Source organism: Periophthalmus magnuspinnatus, chromosome 10 (assembly GCF_009829125.3).
Source record: "Periophthalmus magnuspinnatus isolate fPerMag1 chromosome 10, fPerMag1.2.pri, whole genome shotgun sequence".
Taxonomy (NCBI): Eukaryota; Metazoa; Chordata; class Actinopteri; order Gobiiformes; family Gobiidae; genus Periophthalmus; species Periophthalmus magnuspinnatus.
Genome location: NC_047135.1, coordinates 24,677,909 through 24,696,028, shown reverse-complemented (window position 1 = coordinate 24,696,028; position 18,120 = coordinate 24,677,909). Strand labels below are relative to the sequence as shown.

General features: G+C 39.6%; 1 protein-coding gene across 12 annotated transcripts in view; it reads right to left on the bottom strand.

The window, feature by feature from the left end:
• Window positions 1–18,120, bottom strand: part of rapgef2b (Rap guanine nucleotide exchange factor 2b) — a 168,649-nt gene that overhangs the window by 43,882 nt on the left and 106,647 nt on the right. The window contains exon 1 of one of the 12 annotated variants that reach the window (XM_055225057.1): window positions 9,194–9,390. The exons of the other annotated variants lie outside the window; for them this stretch is intronic. Within the exon in view, the coding sequence (XP_055081032.1) occupies window positions 9,194–9,253 (60 nt within the window). The 5' untranslated portion in view covers window positions 9,254–9,390. Of the gene's footprint in view, window positions 1–9,193; window positions 9,391–18,120 lie in introns of those variants that run through there. 12 annotated transcript variants of the gene reach the window in all.

Sequence of the window (18,120 nt, the reverse complement as noted above, 5' to 3'; positions counted from 1 at the left end):
AAAATTTTCATTAGACAATAGAATGTGATTTTCAACATGAAACAATAATTACCATGTGGTCTTATAGTAGTTTTGTAATATTTTTAGTACTGATACTTTTTCAAATTAATAGTTTTGTTGGCTGAAGATGCCGAAACTCCACAGAAAGCTGCAGATCTTCAAGACGTAGCAGCCATTTTGGATTCCGAATATAGTTTAAAATATGCTCATGGAAACTCTCCAATTTCAACAACTAAAACTGCAATTCCAGTTTCAATTGTTCTACCTTTGAGTCGCAAAACTTGACTAAGAAGCTGTTCTATATCTGTATGCTTCCACAGGGATAAAATCAGGAGACAAGGTGTTGCGCCGCTGCATTCATTAACAAGGAAGGTGAGAAGTTCTTGGCGCCACTTCCCACTTTGACTCCGTTTGTTGGAAGTTAATTTAATTAAGGAGAAATATCTGTTCATTTTTGGTGCTGGCAACGGGAGCAGGAGGGTGAGAGAGGAGCCAGACACGAGAGGTAGAGAGGAGCGGAGGAGCAGAGGAGGTGTGACGTGATTACACAGTGTCAAAAGATCGCCATCACATTTAATTATCTGGGTGGCTGCACAGAGCAAAATGGCCGACCGGAGGGGACATCGTGGCTCCCCTCGGGCTGATGTGGCGTGTACCTATAGTGCTAAAAGCCTCCCAATCCAAATGACTGCTGGGTTATTACAACGGCCGCTGTCTATTGTGTTGAAATGATGAGTGTCTCTTTGCATCAGTGCGTCATTGAATTGGTTTCTGATGATGGCGATGGTTACTGAGGCAAGGTTTGGTTTGGATTTGAACTGCCGTGGGGTAACAATAGACCTATTATTAGTTATGTTTTCAGATACTAATTGATGGTAAAGTACAAACGAAACTTGACTCATTTGAACAAGTATCAAAACATGGAAAAATGACAAGTTTGGACCTTTCTTGAATGGTTTTAAAATGGTCTTATCAGATCTATCAGAATAATAATATCAGAGGTTCAGAACTAGTAAAAGGCCACATGAGAATTTTGAAGAAACTACTATTATTTCCAGTTGCAAATTACTTTCTATTGTCTGTGTTTGCGTGTTTTTGATTTTGATAACTGTGGTATCAAAATTAAGTGTCAAGCCTTTTAGTTTGAAATTCATTTTTTGAAATTTTAGCGTTGTAACAATACAAAAAAGGCTATTTGATGTCATACAGATCACAGTAAGTCAAGTTTCTAGTGTGCGAAGATCTATGTGTTGTAATTGGTAATACCGCAACATGTTTTATAAAAAATTGGGTTGTAATCCTTTAATCGTTAAGTCGATTAATCAGTCCATAGTGTCTTAGCCGAGCAAAATTTGTATTTGTCGATTAATAATTTTATTTAGTTTATAAGGATTTATATGGGACAACAGCAGAATAGAGAGGTTACTGAGAGGATGAGTGTAAGATCTGCAAACTGAACTCAAAGTCTTTTTTATAAATATATTGTATCCTTGTACTATTTTCTCTATAAAAAACTGTTTTTGCACAAAATCCCATGCATTTGTAGTCTTGTGAGTGCAGTTTGGGTCAGATACATACAGATGCGTAATAGTTTTAAAAGCTTTTGCCACGCCCCCTTTTTTGTCAACTAATCCATTGGCAGATCATGTACCGTAAATTTCGGATTATAAGCCGCTACTTTTTTTCCACGCTTTGAGCCCTGCGGCTTTTACAGCAGTGCGGCTTATATATGGAATTTTACTGGATAACGGCCCCTGGGGGGCGCTCTCTAGCTGTAAACGTAAAAGTGAGACAGACGTGGGGAAAGATTCTGCTCTGAAGAATTCACTAGTTTTGATTTTGAACGATCATTTTGCGCATCATGAAATGGATATGATGCAGTTTTTAAGATAAAGAAACAGAAAGGAAACAGAGCAGGGGTCGGCCTTTAACACGCAAAGAGCCATTTGGACCCACTTTCCACGTAAAATAAAACACTGGGAGCCGCAAATACTTTTTGACATCTAAAATGAAGATAACACTGTATAATAACAATAATGTAACGGAATAATGTAGGTTTTACTTTCACGGACAAGCCTTCTACACGTGGCAGATAAATATGGCAAAAACAACTTAAGTGCATTAAAAAAATACAACTCACCAAACCGCTGCATCATGCATCCCGCTGATTATGTGATTATGTCTACTCTACTCCGCAGTTTCTTTAAAAAAACAACAACAAAAAAACTCGTAGCGTATCATTTTATCCCAGGTGCTTATTCTCCATGTGCCAAAGCAGTTTTGAAGGTTTCATTGCCTTATTTGCTTTTCCCGTATGTTACGCAGAGCGGACTCTGTGCGTGAGAGTCACCTGCAGCGACAAACCCAGATTTTAAGTAGGCATTGTCTGTTAAATTTATCTTTCTTTTTCTTGGAGGTCGTAGTCTCCTCTTCTGGCTCCTCAGTTGTCCTTTTCCCCTTTGTTAAAAGCTCTCCAAAGACTTTTGTTTTGGCTCATTTTCACTCGCTTGTGGCTCTACTTTTGTGCGTCGTGTCTGATGTGTTATACGTGATACGTCACCGCGGAGACAAGAGCAGATAATATACTTGCTACTACATCAAATAGATTTCTGTGGCGATTTCCAGCAGGATTTTCATGATACATCTACGGACGAGCTTATTAGTGTGTCATTAGGGACGGGCGAAAGTTGCTCCTGACCCCTGTGCGCACAACGTCTGAAAATTAGGGCTCTTTACGCAGGACTGTGAGCTGTGTCTGTGTTAGTTCCCAAGCCACGCAGAGCCGCAGTATAAGGCTGAAAGAGGCGCATACGGCTCCGGAGCCGCGGGTTGCCGACCCCTGAAATAGAGCCACTGCACGTGAGCTCGACATCAATGAATCCAACTTGGTCAATGTAAAAAGACGACAAAAGTTTTCAGAGGAAATAAAAGCAGATTTTCCGTGTTGGTGCAGCTTTATTTTATAAACCTGCAGGTGTGTTCATCCCGTGTTGTTGTCGTGTTGGTGCCAATTTTCAGGCACAGTTTTAAAAAAGCGTGTCGGTGCACCGTCTTTCTGTGTAAATGTCTCATGTTACAATATGAAAACCTGCGGCTTACATTCAGGTGCGGCTTATATATGTACAAAATAGATTTTCTCTTCAAATTTAGCTGGTGCGGCTTATATCAAGGTGCGCTCTGTAGTCCGAAATTTACGGTATTTAGTTGACCAAAAATGTCTTTACGTCGATTTACAGCCCTGATAAAAAGCTATATAAATTTCGAACAAAAAAAAATCTACACTTATTTTTGAGATACAGTCACCTCAAAAATTACTCATAGCTGACTATTCTGATTTGTTTTTTGTTTTCTTGTGGAATCAACAATCCACTATGCATTATTGCCTCATTCCCAAATGTTTTTAATGCTTTGGCTGTATTTAATAACTTTAAATGGGCTTGCATTCAAGTTAATATTTTGTGTGCTTGAAATCAATATCCTTTTAAGCAGAATATGAACTAATATATATCAAATCAGCCCAGTGACGTAATGCACTTGCCCCAATTGCCCCCATAACCTTCTAATTTGGTGAACTGCGGTCCACTGCACTAAGGTTAACCTAATTGAAAACACTCATTATTGGAAGTAGGGACTGGTCAATACGCTTCCAGCCATGCACTTGAGTGGTCAATAATAATAATAACACAACTGGACCAGCAACCACCAGCTCTGGAATCTAACCCCCAACGACTAACCTCCTTTAGCTCCTCCCCCTTTGAAGAGGCAGAGATAAAGGCGAGGATGAAACAAGACTTAATCCTTTCTGTGCACTCATTTAGGTCAGCCTTCTGTTGTGTCAATAAGCTAGGGTTTATTTGAACCCTAAGATCGTGTGCCGGTTGACCTCCTCGGCTTGATAGGAAAGTCGGATGTGGCAAGGCATGGGGTCGTTCAACCTTTTCAACCAATTGATCTGGAAACGTAGTATTAGGATGGTATTAGCAGAATCAGCAAGCAAAGAATAGTTATCCAATATTGACATTTCTTATATGATTTTTTTGCACCACCAAGAATGTCTAAAGGAAATGATTAACTTATTTGCACTGACTGATGATTAGTTGTAGGTGCTGGTGTTTAGGTGGTGAGGACTCAGGTCAGAGAGTCCTTTGGAACTGGCAACCCGAATGAGAGAATTATGTGAAGCTCATTCTGCCTTCTGATTGGATAATTGTCTCGAGCCCCAAAACATCAAATGATAACGTGAACAACTTCGTCATGTTTTTGTATTTAAGAATAAATCCACGTTACAACTGTTACCACTACGAGCATCTGGAGACACATATAGGTCATGTTTATACAATTTAAAATCTAAATCTTGCATACCACTCCTTTAAACCATGTCCAAAGTTGTGGTTGGTCATGTGGATAAAATGACTATATCACAAACAAATCCTAAACCTAATCGCTAATCTATAAGTATTCCAAAGTACTATTCCAAAAATATATACGGAAATACTGTGATAAGGTTTAATCGAGGATACCAAGTTCCTATGGTAGCAAGCATTTTCAGGTATTTTCAACTTTGTGCGTGCTTGCAAACAAATCGCTGAATCTCCTTTCTGATCCCAGAGTGTGTCCGATCAGCTGTCAGGGGAGGATTAAACATGGCACTAATGCTGGAGCCACAACACTCTCTGCTACAGGCCAGCAGATGTGGCACTCCTTAAATTACACTCTAGACCTAATGACCTAGATTGCTGCCGCGTGGGTGCGCTGGCTGCATCGCAATCTCTCCCCTGCACTCGTACATAGAGCTGGGGAGATGCTACTGTGGTTATTGCATGAACTTAGAGATGCATAGTAATTTAAATTAGTTTTAACATTTGACTGGTCGCAATTAGCAAATTATTGTTTCAAAAATTATATTAAAATTGTTTTTGAGGAGCAACAATGTACTCTGCAAAATTAACATAAAAACAGTAAACCCTGCTAGTTAACACCTGTACAAAATGATTTATGAAATGCGTATTGTTTAATCAATCGCTAATCCTATCCTATCCTATCCTTAGGATCCCAATCCTATTGCACTATGTAACATTTCTGGTGGAGGTAACATCACCTGGTTGTCTCCATGGAGATGTTATTGCAAATGTGACATTAAATGTGGCATTAAATTGCATACGTGCATTTTATTGCCAAATGAAATCGGGCCCTTGACAATTTTGTATTCTTACTGTGAGCTTATAGAGGTTTAATGCCATACTGTAGAACATTGCAGGAAAAGCTTTACCATCTCCATGGAAACAAGCAGGCTGTGAGTAACAGCATTTGTGATATTGGACATAACTTTTTTTTCTTCATTTCTTCATTTTGTCATTGTTTGGACAGAATAAAAAATCTAATTGGGATATCATAGTTGAATCTCCAATTAGTAGATTTAAAATGTAAAGTGTCACATGAAACCCACACTTATCTCGACCGTTAAGCTGCTAAAACAGCTTAAAGCTACAGTGATCCTTTCAATATTTGGATATGGGTTTAGCTTTGCCGACTTGTTACGGGAGGGAAAACAGCCAGCGTTGGCAGACAAGCCGAGAGACATAGCCCGCTTCCTTTTAGACCGCAGCTTCAAACTCCTCTCTCTTTCTGGATCAACAGATTAGAGGCTTTTCCAATGCATGTGCGATTAAATGGGTCTGATATAGTCCCCGTGCCTTCCCTTGCATATAGTCACAATCTCGACACATGCCAGCCAATGCTAGATAGCCCATATCATTACCTGCAATGGCTGAGGCGGCCTGTGCTATGCTGCAATAGCCCTCAATGTTGTCACGGGTGGCAATTTATTTTCTGAAATCTAGGTCACGTCATTGGAAAACTGTTGCAATGGCGGTGCAAAAAAGTTCCAGAAATGTTACCAGTAGGCCTGAGTGATTTGAGAAAAAGATCCAATTGTAATTTTTCTGACAAGCATTTGTGACTTATGTTTTAAAGAGATTCTGTTCAAAGTTCACATTTTAAAAGTGTGGACAAAAAGTTTGAACTGATAAACTAACGCAAGAAACACATTTCAGAACATTCTTGTACAGATCTAAACTACAGGGTTAGAAGTTTTTTGAATGCAGAATAAGACAAGATATTTGTTGTTTGGGGAGGAAATAATGATACTTGAAAAACTGCAGATTTTGTAATTTACTAATTGTACCCACTCAAATTGTATTTAGATTTGTTTGCGATTAATCTTGCATCTTTAATTATCAAATTTAAGTTATATATGCAAGCCAAGCTAAAAATGTGAGGTTTAGCTTGTGAGACTACAATAATTAATCTTACTAATTAAGTTGCATGCTAGTCTAGGAGCACTTGGAACCAGAATTTGACAGGGAAATTACTAATCTGTCAACTCAAGTCAAGATTTACCAATATTGTTTTTATTTATGTTGCAGCATGAGACAGACTATCCATTGGTAAAAATAAATTGTAATCTTAAATTTTCATATAAAAACCCAACTGTTGATTGCTTTGGCCTGAAACTAGCAAAGAATGACTAACTTATACTGAACTGTAAAAAATGAGGTAGTATTACAAATCACTGGCTAAGACTCATCCGCTATAAAAACTATCACAGGCTAAATCGTGGCTATCACCTTTAGCAGTCGGAAATGATAAAAATGCCATAATGATAGTATTAGCTAGCATTCACTGCCCTGCTATCTATCCAACATAAAACTATCCAAGTCAATAAAAAGTTAATAAATCTGTGTGAATTGTGCTCTGATGATAACATAAACGTGCGTAATGCAGCAATAAAGATAAGACGAAGCCATAAGAAAGTACACGTTTCTAGCACCTCTGGCAGCCAATGGTTATGAGCTTACCACGGTGATGTCATTACTATAACAAGATCCAGTGGCTACTAGTATTGACTTTGCCTGTAGAGGACTTCCTGCAGAGCCAAATGAATATTTACATATAGATCCATTTGTATGCTAAAAGAGAGAAAACAGAATTTGGAAGAAGGTGTGAAAAAGGCAAGCTAAACCCGCAAAGCCTCTCGAAAGGGGGGCAGAGCCGTTTGTCAAGTAGGAAGTAAAACTCTTAACGCTACAATGTGTTGCTAATTTTCACATGCTAAAGAGCTAGGCCATGATTACGGAGTTGGTGTTGGTTCGTGTTTTACATAATTGGCATTTGTGAGGATGCGCAAGGCTTGTCTGCTGCTTTATCAGGAGGTGCATGTGTGCGAGAGGCTATAATTACATTTTGGCTGCAGACCGTTCACATGCTGCCAGTGAAGATTTTTGAATTAGATAACAGATGATGGGTATGGGAGCCAGGGTTTTTTATCGTAATAATGAAGTATTCCAAATATAACATTTAAATTAGTGATGGGGATAGGGAAGTAGAAGATATAAATTATACTACTGTTTATAATACACAATTGGTGGCTACAAGCAGGCCAATATTCAAACTGAACAAAATAAGCATAAATCACACTAAGGATATAAAAAAAAAGTTTACATGCACTAAAAAAGGTTGATATTGTTATGTAAACAAAACTATAAAGAGAAATATAGATACAATTTTAAGGGTACACAATTTTTCTTAAATATTTTAACAAAATTTGTCTCTCCTCGTTACAGATATATTATATAAGCAGCTCTTGAGGTCAAAATAAGACCATTGTGTGCTGTGTGCATCTCATTACAAAGTAGTTTAATGTCTGATAATCAGGAAGTGTGTGTTAGCTCCCATTAGCATGCTCGTTGTGAGCTTTACTGTCACAGCAACACTTTGCACTGGTCTCAGAGTTGGGAATAGCCCTTATAAACTTATTGCAGTGAATAATTAGGATGCTCGGAATGCATAAGGTACTCCTCATTGAGTCCTGGTTTGGCCCTTTTTGAATCTCCCTTTTTTTTTTAATTGTTGGAGAAGTTGTATATTTAAAGTTACACTATGTAACTGCAAACCATTTGAAATTAACTACTTCTGTTTTTCATGTTTTTAACACAGTAAAAATCAGGTGCAGCACCTTTACCAACAAGCAACTGACAACAAAATAAACTTGACAGTCTAAACCTGTAAGTACTGTATATTACAAACAATTTGAGAACTAAATAAATATTAAATACCTGATAAAACCAGACTAAACCACCATATTTTGAAACTTTGCCAAGAAGTATGATTAAAACCCTAATTGGACATGTTAAGTGTCATTGTGTTTTGTTGTTACATTACAAATCATTATAATTATGCTAAATGATACCCAATCATCCTCAATCTAATGTGCTCCTTATTATAGACATCTGTATTTGACAGTAATGATTGATATCGCTCCCTGACTCACATAATGCCATCTCTATGGGGGCTGCTGCGCAAACCGCGAGCTGGGAGAAATATGCCATCAAGACTTGACACATCAGCGACTATTATACGAATATTAGGGCGATTTCTCGTTCGGCATCTGCTCTGTGTAACCCATGCAGCGTCCATCACTCTGATTTACAACCACTGTCTGTGCCGTGGGGTGCGTGTACGTGCGTGTGCGTGGATAGACGTGTGGTCCCGGAGCGTGAACGATGCCAGGCGCGCAGACAAGACGATCAATCCGCTCAAGTTCAGACGTGCTCGGGGCCTAACTGCTGTGTTTCCGTGGTGTTTCTGCTCGCCTTGGATGAGGGCTCACTGCCTCCAGCACCACGGACAGCACCACCAGCAGCTGTAGTAAAGGCCAGCTGCGCGCGCTGAACGAGCCTTTGACACCGAACGCTCCGACTGTCTCTTTAAATCAATGCAATTCTATGATGAATTTTGGAGGGGGAGCTGTATTCTTTCCTTGACACCTCCCTTTTACGCTCGATTTTTTCTGTACTCCTTCACAACTAATTTGGTGTGACGCCTCTGCATTCAGTGATCAGAGCATCGACTCGTGTAGCGCAAGTTTATGGTTACTAAATAGAATAGTGAAGTATTTGAACGCGTTTCTCCTAGTATCTAGATCAATGGCCAGTGACAGCGAGCACATGGCGGCTGTTTCTAGTACAACACACTGACACACATCTGGGCTCGTCCTAAATGTTCATCCATTCATCTCCAAAACGCGACAGAAACACGACGCGAGTCCATTACGCGGCGGGTAATCATATCCCCAAAAAATATGAGAGGGTGAGAAGAGGAGGAGGGGGGGGAGGTGAAGGAGGGAGCTACTTACCGGGGTTTTATCCTGCTGGCTCGGGACTCCATTGCCTTCTGCTGCTGCTAATGGTTTCATAATGAACAAATGTGCACCGGGTTAAAATTAAGCATCCCTGTGAGCTCCACTATGCTTCGGCGCGCACTGCCATGTCCGTGCCCCGCCTGTCCCTCTCCTCTCTTCGGCCACACTCCCGCGTGCACTCCGGTGTGACTGCTGCTCGCTTTCCAAAAAAAAAAAACCGCCCCCGCTGCAGCTTCCAACACGAACAGATCCAACAAAAACGTGCAAAAACGCAACCGTAAATCCAAAATGCGTAAACGTTTCCCGTTCCTTTTACTTGACAATCACATTTGGGGCTCGGGAGCAGCAGTGGAGGAGGCAGCAACGCGATATCATGGTGAAAAAAAAGGAAGAAGCGGCGAGAATCATGGCTGCCAAGACTTTCACTCACGTTTACGTCCTCTCAGCCTCAGTCTCCAAAATCCCTTCGCGCAAAAGTAGATTTGGTAACGTCTTTACGCACGGTGCAAATGATTGGAACGAGCCAGGAGCGCACACGGAGAGACTGTATGGTGAAGACAGCGGTTTGTTTGGGAGCCAGCGCGGAGGGAAGCGTGTGTGCGTAAGCGGGGAAGGGGGGAGATGTGTGTCAGGGCTGCTGCTGGAGGAGGAGGAGGGGCCGCTAGGGGGAGGTGGTGGAGGTGAGGACTTGGAGAGGACCCGCTCCCTTAAAATTTCAAAGCAAGCGTAACGTTCTACTAACCTGGACTCTTTAGGAAGTAGGTGTAAAATGTTAGTTTTGTACTCAAGTGTGTTCCAAACAATTGCATCAATTACGCCTGGAATAAATGCATGGATGTGATTGGCTGACTGCAGAGACACTTTCTTTAGTCCCGCCCATGTATTTTGTCAATTGACTAGTGTGTTGAAAGATTAGCTAATCATGTGACAATGCATTGGTAAACCTTATGACCTCTCCAGATGTTTAAATTCATTTTAACCATATAGAGTCAGTTAATATCACTTTGAGAGATGATTATTGATCAGCCATTGCAGATGTATGTAGGAATTAGGCAACGTTTTGCAGTAACGGTGTCTCTTGATAATGTAGTTAACCATATAGAATGAGTAGGCTAATTGGCCAATCTGAGAAAATATACAGACATAAAATCAACTATTGTGGAATTTATTTAGCAATATTTGGTTGCCATGCTGTGTCTCGATAATGTAACTTATCTTTTTGAAGTCATTACAGTCTTATTCTCCTATTATTTGTTCAAAAATATTACATCACTTACTTAATTACTAAAACACAACACACGCATTACATGTACATAAATGTTGTGTAAATGGCATTAAATAGCATAACAAAAAACAAAATGTCACCCTCTCACACTACATCATTTCTGGTCGTCAACATTCAAATTGCACATCCTTTGGGATTACAAGAAACGCACCATTAGCAACTATTCTCCAAGTCTCGGTTGTCCAATAAAATTGACGCTTTGATGCCACCGCTACAAGGGCTGTCTGAAGCAAAAATAACATGGGACTGGTGGGAGAGCTAGATAGAGGAGGGGGGCTTCAACACCAGCTGATACTGTCAAGCACTGAGAAGGAAGGAGGGATGGAAAAAAAATCAAAGGTAGCGAAAGATGGAGGACAAGATAGAGTGTGAAAAGCAGATGAGTGCTAGTAATGCTATTATCGCATTGGCTTCAGCATGGAGGCCGGTTGGCATGGTAACCGGGATGAAGGAGAGACATTTCCTGGCACACTTGGAGCTGAGAAGACAGCATCTTCCTCTTGAGAAATAAAGGGATGAGAAAAAACGAAAAGAAAATGGACAGGGGTAGATTGACAATAGGAGTCTAGCATTAGCGATGATGTCACTCTTGTCAGTCAGCTGGAATAACCATGGCAACTCAAAGGGGGGTGGGTTGGGTCACGTGACTTGTTTGCACCCCCCTTACTCACATGCACTCATCCTTTGGGGCCTTTGGTTGCCGCGGCGACGGAAGCGGAGAGGGGAGGGGGGAGCGATGAATGAGTAAAGAGACAGAAGTGCCATCCTCTCTAGCCAGCGTCTCTACAGCTGGACTACAAAGGGTTTCCATTGACACAAATTAAAATATATATTAATAAATAATGCATTGCTTATTGTCTCTTTGTGCGATGAAAAGCGAGGGGAGCCGAAAGGAACAATACCCAAGTATGGGCATGGAAGTGAGGAGGTGACACCTTTTCATGCATGCCAGGAAAACCGGATAACTGTCCTGGTCCAGTTCAAAAGGATTTATCAAAATGGATGTAAACTAGTGTTGTTGCGATACTAAAATTTCAAGCTCACTTTTGATATTAAGGGATAAACTTGACACTCAATTCCGATTCAACAATGATAATTAAAACACTCTTTATTTATACAATACAATGTCATTTTCAACATTAAGCCATAGTACTTTACCAGTACTACGGCTTAATCCCTCAGTCGTCGAAGTAGGTTCCATAGTGGTCCACGATACACGTACTGATACATGGTCAAATGAGAATCATAATTTCACTATTAGTTTTAGCATTGATTAGTGTCTGATTTTCGATGCATGTAAAAGTAGTGAATGTGACATCTAAGGACAGTAGTCACGGCATAAAAAGTGCGATTGGTTCAGTGTAGTTCGGTTCATTACTAGACATAACATTCAGTGCAGTGCGAGAGAGGATGTAAACAAAGCGGACTGGGCCTATGCTGCTGTCTAGACATCAATTTACTTGACATTATCTGACAACAGTAACAAGGAAGGAAGATAGCGTATAGAGTGATAGTCATATTTAAAACCCATTACTGTACTATTAAAAGTGTATGCATTCTACTAGCAATAGCAAAATAATTCTTAGTAATTCAGTACTGCACTCAAATGATTTTCTAGACAGCCATTTTGGGAGATTACATCGTCTCTATTAATAGTTGATTTTATACAAGATATATTTGATATTCTAATGTTGCATATCTTCAAAACAATTACAAAATCAGTTTTATGATATATCTCTGTCCTCTAACAGCAACTATTCAAAATTAAAGGTTTGTGTATTAATTGCATAATGTGTGTAATGCATTGATAATTCTGGGTCTACAATCAAATAAAAGGATTTAGAATTTAGAGCTAAAACATATCAATCTTGTAGCCCTGTAATTTAATACCATTTGAGAAAGCTTAATCCGAGATAGGTCTACTGCCAAACATTATATTTTTTATTGCCTGTGCTTTGTGGGTGGAGCTTATTGTCATAGTAAATAAAGAGCTTGCCTAGACAATACCTAGCGAGCATCTGCAGCTACTGTTTTGGAGCCAGTCAAAGAAATGGGAGAGAATAGGAGAAAACGGGTGGGGGTTACGAAGGGGGTGTGAAGGGACCCGGTATGACATCACCCCTTCCTGCCCCGCGTATGATGTAATGGGTCCAAAACAAGACGAGAAGGGATAAAAGCTCAGGTGGTTTGGCGCGCTAGCCGGGTCATTAGCCGAGTATCGCCGGGGGGGTAGACCGAGTAGTAGCATCATTACATCACCGCGGTAACCGGGTCACGTCTGGGGAATATCAGACCTCTTACACTCGCCCCGCCCCCTTCCGCTAAGCCATGAATCATTTTTGTACTGACTAATCACAAGGAAACAAAAAGGGCCATTGATATTGGACGATTGTGACAGTGACGCAAAAAAGGCCAATTGGGAATAGCATTAATGCACTCTAAATTGCAGAGTTAGCTAAATGCATGAGCAGAGATTGCGGGCAAGTAAGGGGGGGTCAGGAGTGCGTGGGGTAGTCTCATCTGGCATTTGTAAACAGTCTCTCCAAAATGGAAAGGCAAGGCTAAGCTAGGTACGGTCGGGCTAGCTGATGCGTATAGCATTAGGGTTGTAAAACCTCATTAGCCTACAGGATGGCGCGTCCGACATGCACAGATAGTCAATACAAGGAGGTTTAAAGTCAAGGTGAGCACAGGCTGAAAAATAAATTACCCATTGCAGCATAGTTTTGTATAATCAGTGTTTTGAATTTGTGAAAAGATTGCAATGCGTACAAACCTGGGTCATTGTCTTTCTTGGAGAATATGCAAAGCAGGTATTTGTATTTTTTATTTATTTATTTGCAGTAGCAATGATTTTAGTTTGGGCAATTAATTTAAAAAGGCAGGAAAAACAAAACAAAACATGTTTCCAATTAAAGCAGCAAGGGGTTAAGGTTAGTGTCCAAAATGTTTATAATTAGGTGGACGCATATAGGCGAGAGACTGACCGAACAAACTAACTAAAATATCAAGTTTTTCTAATAACCGTCATAGCAACTTCTTGACCTGGAAAGTCGAAAAGTAAAAGCATTTTGAATATTGCACATTGTATTAAATAGAATGTCCAAATATTAGAGTTATAGTGTCCATTACAGTGATTATCGTTCTTCAAGTAGATCATTTACGAAATCAAACTTTCTAAGAACAGATTTGACTTGAATAATGATTATAAATTAACTAAAATTATCTTGACAAAATGCTTCATATGTGTTTATTTTTTGTTTAGATGGACTAAAACAAATTACAGTTACTAAGTTATTGGGTCAGTCTTGTTCGCAGCTTCATTTTTTGTATCTTTCAATTTCTATAGACATTTCATACAAGAATAAGCAGCAAAAATCTTCATCTTTTTGCAACAGAACACATTATTTTTGCTCATTGTTTCATATCACAGAAACCAAATACTGCAGCCAAATTCAGGCTTAAGGGAATACAAAATGGTAAGTACAATTTCTTTCAATCGCTTAAGTAACTGTAAAATGAAAACTTGCTTTACCGCAATCCGCTCAGGACCCCAAAACCAAATTACCCTGTCGTCAAGATTGAAATTCACTGTGCTTCTTGGAACACGCATCTCCCCATAGACGCGCACACACAAAAGCTATTAGTGCCTCTACCTGGTCTGGTCATAGCTATTGATTCACATTTAATCGTTATTCAATGACCATGGCTGAGACTACAAGAGACAGAAAAGACAACACAGCATTCCCAATAGCACGCAAAGTCAATGTCAACGCTGTTACAATGCGTGCGCAAAACTGACTCCCGAACAACCCTAACAGCCAAAACTGCGGTTCATTTATCAAAGCCGTGTCACCCACACTGAGAAAGACTTCAGGTTAAAAGAGGGTGAAGCGTGCTGGCTAGCAGAGCATGCTGTCTGCAAACTCAATGTATGAATCAGACAGAGCTTTTAGCGGGTTAGTCCAAGGCTGATGAGTAACTGCAGGCTTCCGGGTGCGGTTGTAGTGTAACCGTGGTGAGGGTTATGAACTGGAAGTGGCGAAGAGGTCATTAAGGATGAGTGAGCAGGAGCAGGGTGAAAATCAGGAGAATGTTTGACACCTATAGGGAGAGCTTGCGCAATAGTCTGGCGGGTGCAGTGTGTAGAGAGGGGTAATGTTTAACAATGGGACAGCGACTGAATGCAAGTGGGTTTGAATGTCCCTTGACAAAGTAAAGAAAGCAATGAATTTAACAAGCAAGAATGATGTCTTTCGGTATTTTTTGTGGGATATCAGTCTGGTCAGGACGACCTCAATCGTGTCCCGAGCCAATACTAAAGATGTTGTGCAATCAGATTAGTTTATTTCCATGATGCATGTGAAACAAAGGAGCTCATTGGTCATCTATCATTTTGAACAAACTCAAACTTCTGTCACCTCAGATAAATAGAATGTAGTGCTTCGCTCTTTGATTCTGTAGAAATACGCAATGTTTTTCAGTCCTCTGTGATTTTTTTCCCTTTCTTTTTTCCCGTAAGCAGCCATATTTGTTTTTGTAATCATGCCCATTTGAAAACGGAGATTCACCGGTGACCAGATTTACATCTTCCTAAATATCAAGCCAATATTCTACTGTAAATAACTTGATCAACTGATAGCTTTGAGTTGGTTTTGAGGGAGGATCTACAAATTAATAGCTGACCTATCATTTCAACTCAATTACATTTGTTGTAATTTAGCCAAACTGTATGCGTTTTGTAATATTCACCAAAATTGTTACACATGTCCTCTGATCAGAAGGTTGGTGGTTCGAATCTCGCTCTCGACATCATTGGTTACACTGGTGTATGAATGTGTGAGTGAATAGGTGAGTAATTCCTTGATGTAAAGTACCTTGACGGTGGAAAAGCGCTGTATAAAAATGTAACCATCTTGTTTACACTTGTACACGCTCACAAAAAGACAATGTGCGGCAATTCTAAATATACCCATTTATCTTTTTCATGCATCTCTGCTCCTATCCATTGTGCAAATCTATTTGTTGCTAATGAAAGGATGTGCTCTACACAATTTATTTTTAAATCGAATTAACCCTTACATAACCAGACATTCTTTCCCCTGTTATTAACATCCACTTACAACCAAACCAGTCAGCTCACGTGTGTTGTTATTGACATTTTGGATGCTCTCGACAACAGAAACACCACGCTTCCTCATTACCATTCCGATAAATGCCACGTGCCGAGTCTGGTTTTGAAAATATCCCCCTCTCAAAAAGGTCTTTGAATGTCGAAAGTGACATGAAAAGCCCATCAAATGTCAGTATGTTTTTAAATATAGTTGGTGAAGTAAAACCAATAGCGCACGGCTGTTTCTCCACACGCTCTCTCCATCTGGGGTGGGTTATTGAGCATGTATTATTTCTGCCAAAAATATCCCTTCCATTTGGATCAAAGCGCAGAGGTTGACATTTTACTATAAATAACAAGGCTAAAATGCTGGTGCCCATACGGAGATACCAGCTGGTTGGTTCAATACTGCGATGAAAGTGTTTTTTTTAAGGCGGTTTTAAGGCAAAATTGGTTTGTCCAAATTGGTGTTTTTTAGATTTCTAGAATATGATGATGTCATACTCACTGATCAGGGCAAGAGACAGTTTTTCCTGTTGATTACATTACACTTTACCATGAAATATCCAAACAGTAAATACACACTCACTAGTACATGCTATTTCTAAACAAAATTCTTCTATTTAACTACATATATTTTAGCCACCCCCCCCAACTGTATTAAATAATATTGGTTTATAGAATGTTGTGATGTATTGTTGGGCCACGGGCAGCATTTGTAGCATTGCCAATTGCTCACTACAAATGTTAATTTTATTCATATAGCTCGCAGTTGCGTTTCATTATAGAACAAAGATTACAGTAATTTACTATTATGTTACTGGAATCAGATTAGATACCTATTATTTATTTATTTATTTATTTATTTTCACAATATACCAACATAGCTACTCATGGGTTTCAGAATGAGGAAAATGCTGTGATTAAAAATTTGAAACTAAATATATCTTTTGAGCTGGAAAAGTCCTTAAAATGTTCCACAGAAATAACTTTTACACCTTGCCATAACATAGTAACATAATAAAAAAAAGAAGAAGAAAAAAAAAAAACACAAACAAAATAATGATTCACAGTACTACTTTCCAAAACATTCTTGAATTCCTTGTGAGGTGGACCAATGGCATAAAAGTTTCCATGGAGAATGTTCCAAAGGACAGCTTTAACTTTCCATGGAATCATGTGAGTGACGCCTCCAGGAAGTGACACTTTTAACAGTAATTCCCACATATATAAAAGTGAAAACAGTAGATTAACATATTCATTTTGCTCTTTTAAGGCTAAACCATCACATATAAATAGACGGGGTAGAGGAGGGTGAGCATGTGCATAATGTTACCGAGCTTGTACATGATGTCTCTTCAAACCAAGGCTGTTGTGTGGCAGCTGAGGTAGGTTGTCACAAAGGACGGCTCTAAAAATAGGAGGCTGCATTTGTAGCTGGGGAGAGTGGCAGGTTATTCTCTCTCTTCTGCCAGTCTGCCTTATACTCCACACCTCAAGCTCTGATCTCTGCAACCCAGGCTGAACAATACTGCTGTGAACTTGTTTTCGAGCCAGTAGAAGAATATCAGGATGGAGAGTCAGGTTAGGACGACAAAATTGGGGTTTTAATGATACGAAAGTTCTTAATCAGGTTGTAGTTGAACAGTGTGGCGAAGTATAAAAAATCAGATACTAATCGATACTAAAACTACTATCGAAACTAGACACTCGTTTGGGAAAGTACGGATACTACACTTGTCACATTCACAGGACAGAAACGAAACTTTCCTGAATAGCTTTAAAGTGATCTTGAGCTGTATCGTGACAACTATGGAACCACTATGGAACCTACATGGACGACGGAGGGACTACACAGATATAAGGCCACATGGTAATATAAAAAAAGTACTAGTAGCAGTCAAATGAAGCTCAAATGAAGCTTATCGAGTTATAGGGGCGAATTTGGACCCGAGTTTCATATGTGGAATTCCGACCACAAGTATCATAGCAACCAATGAGCCAATCCAGAGCCAACCTGTTGCTAATATTAGCGGGAGTAAACTTGGGGAAAGAGAGCTCTTGTTTTGTCTGTTATTAATGTTCATATCTTGATTTACGGACACAATAGTTAAATAAAAATACTTGGATAATGTAGAGCGGGTTAATACGAACATTTTAAGACCAAAATGACGAGGCTCGCTGCAGCAGTTACAGAGAGGAGGGTGACATTTTTTCAATGTAAAGTGAATTAGAGTCAGTGTCGATGGAGCCAGAAGTGTGCCCATGATCACTTCTTGTTCGGAATATATAAATGGACATGGTCACAACACAAACATTCAACTCAATTTCAATATTAAAGAAATGGCTATAATGTAGCTCTAGACCAGGGGCGTCAAACAACAATCAGCAAAATGGCTGTTAAAGGGCCAGAAGTAAAATAAATGTAACTACTTTTTAAACTTGTTAATTAACTGTTTCTGTATTACTGTAATACTCATTCATGTTACAAATATTGCATATGCATTTGCAAAGATGTAAAAA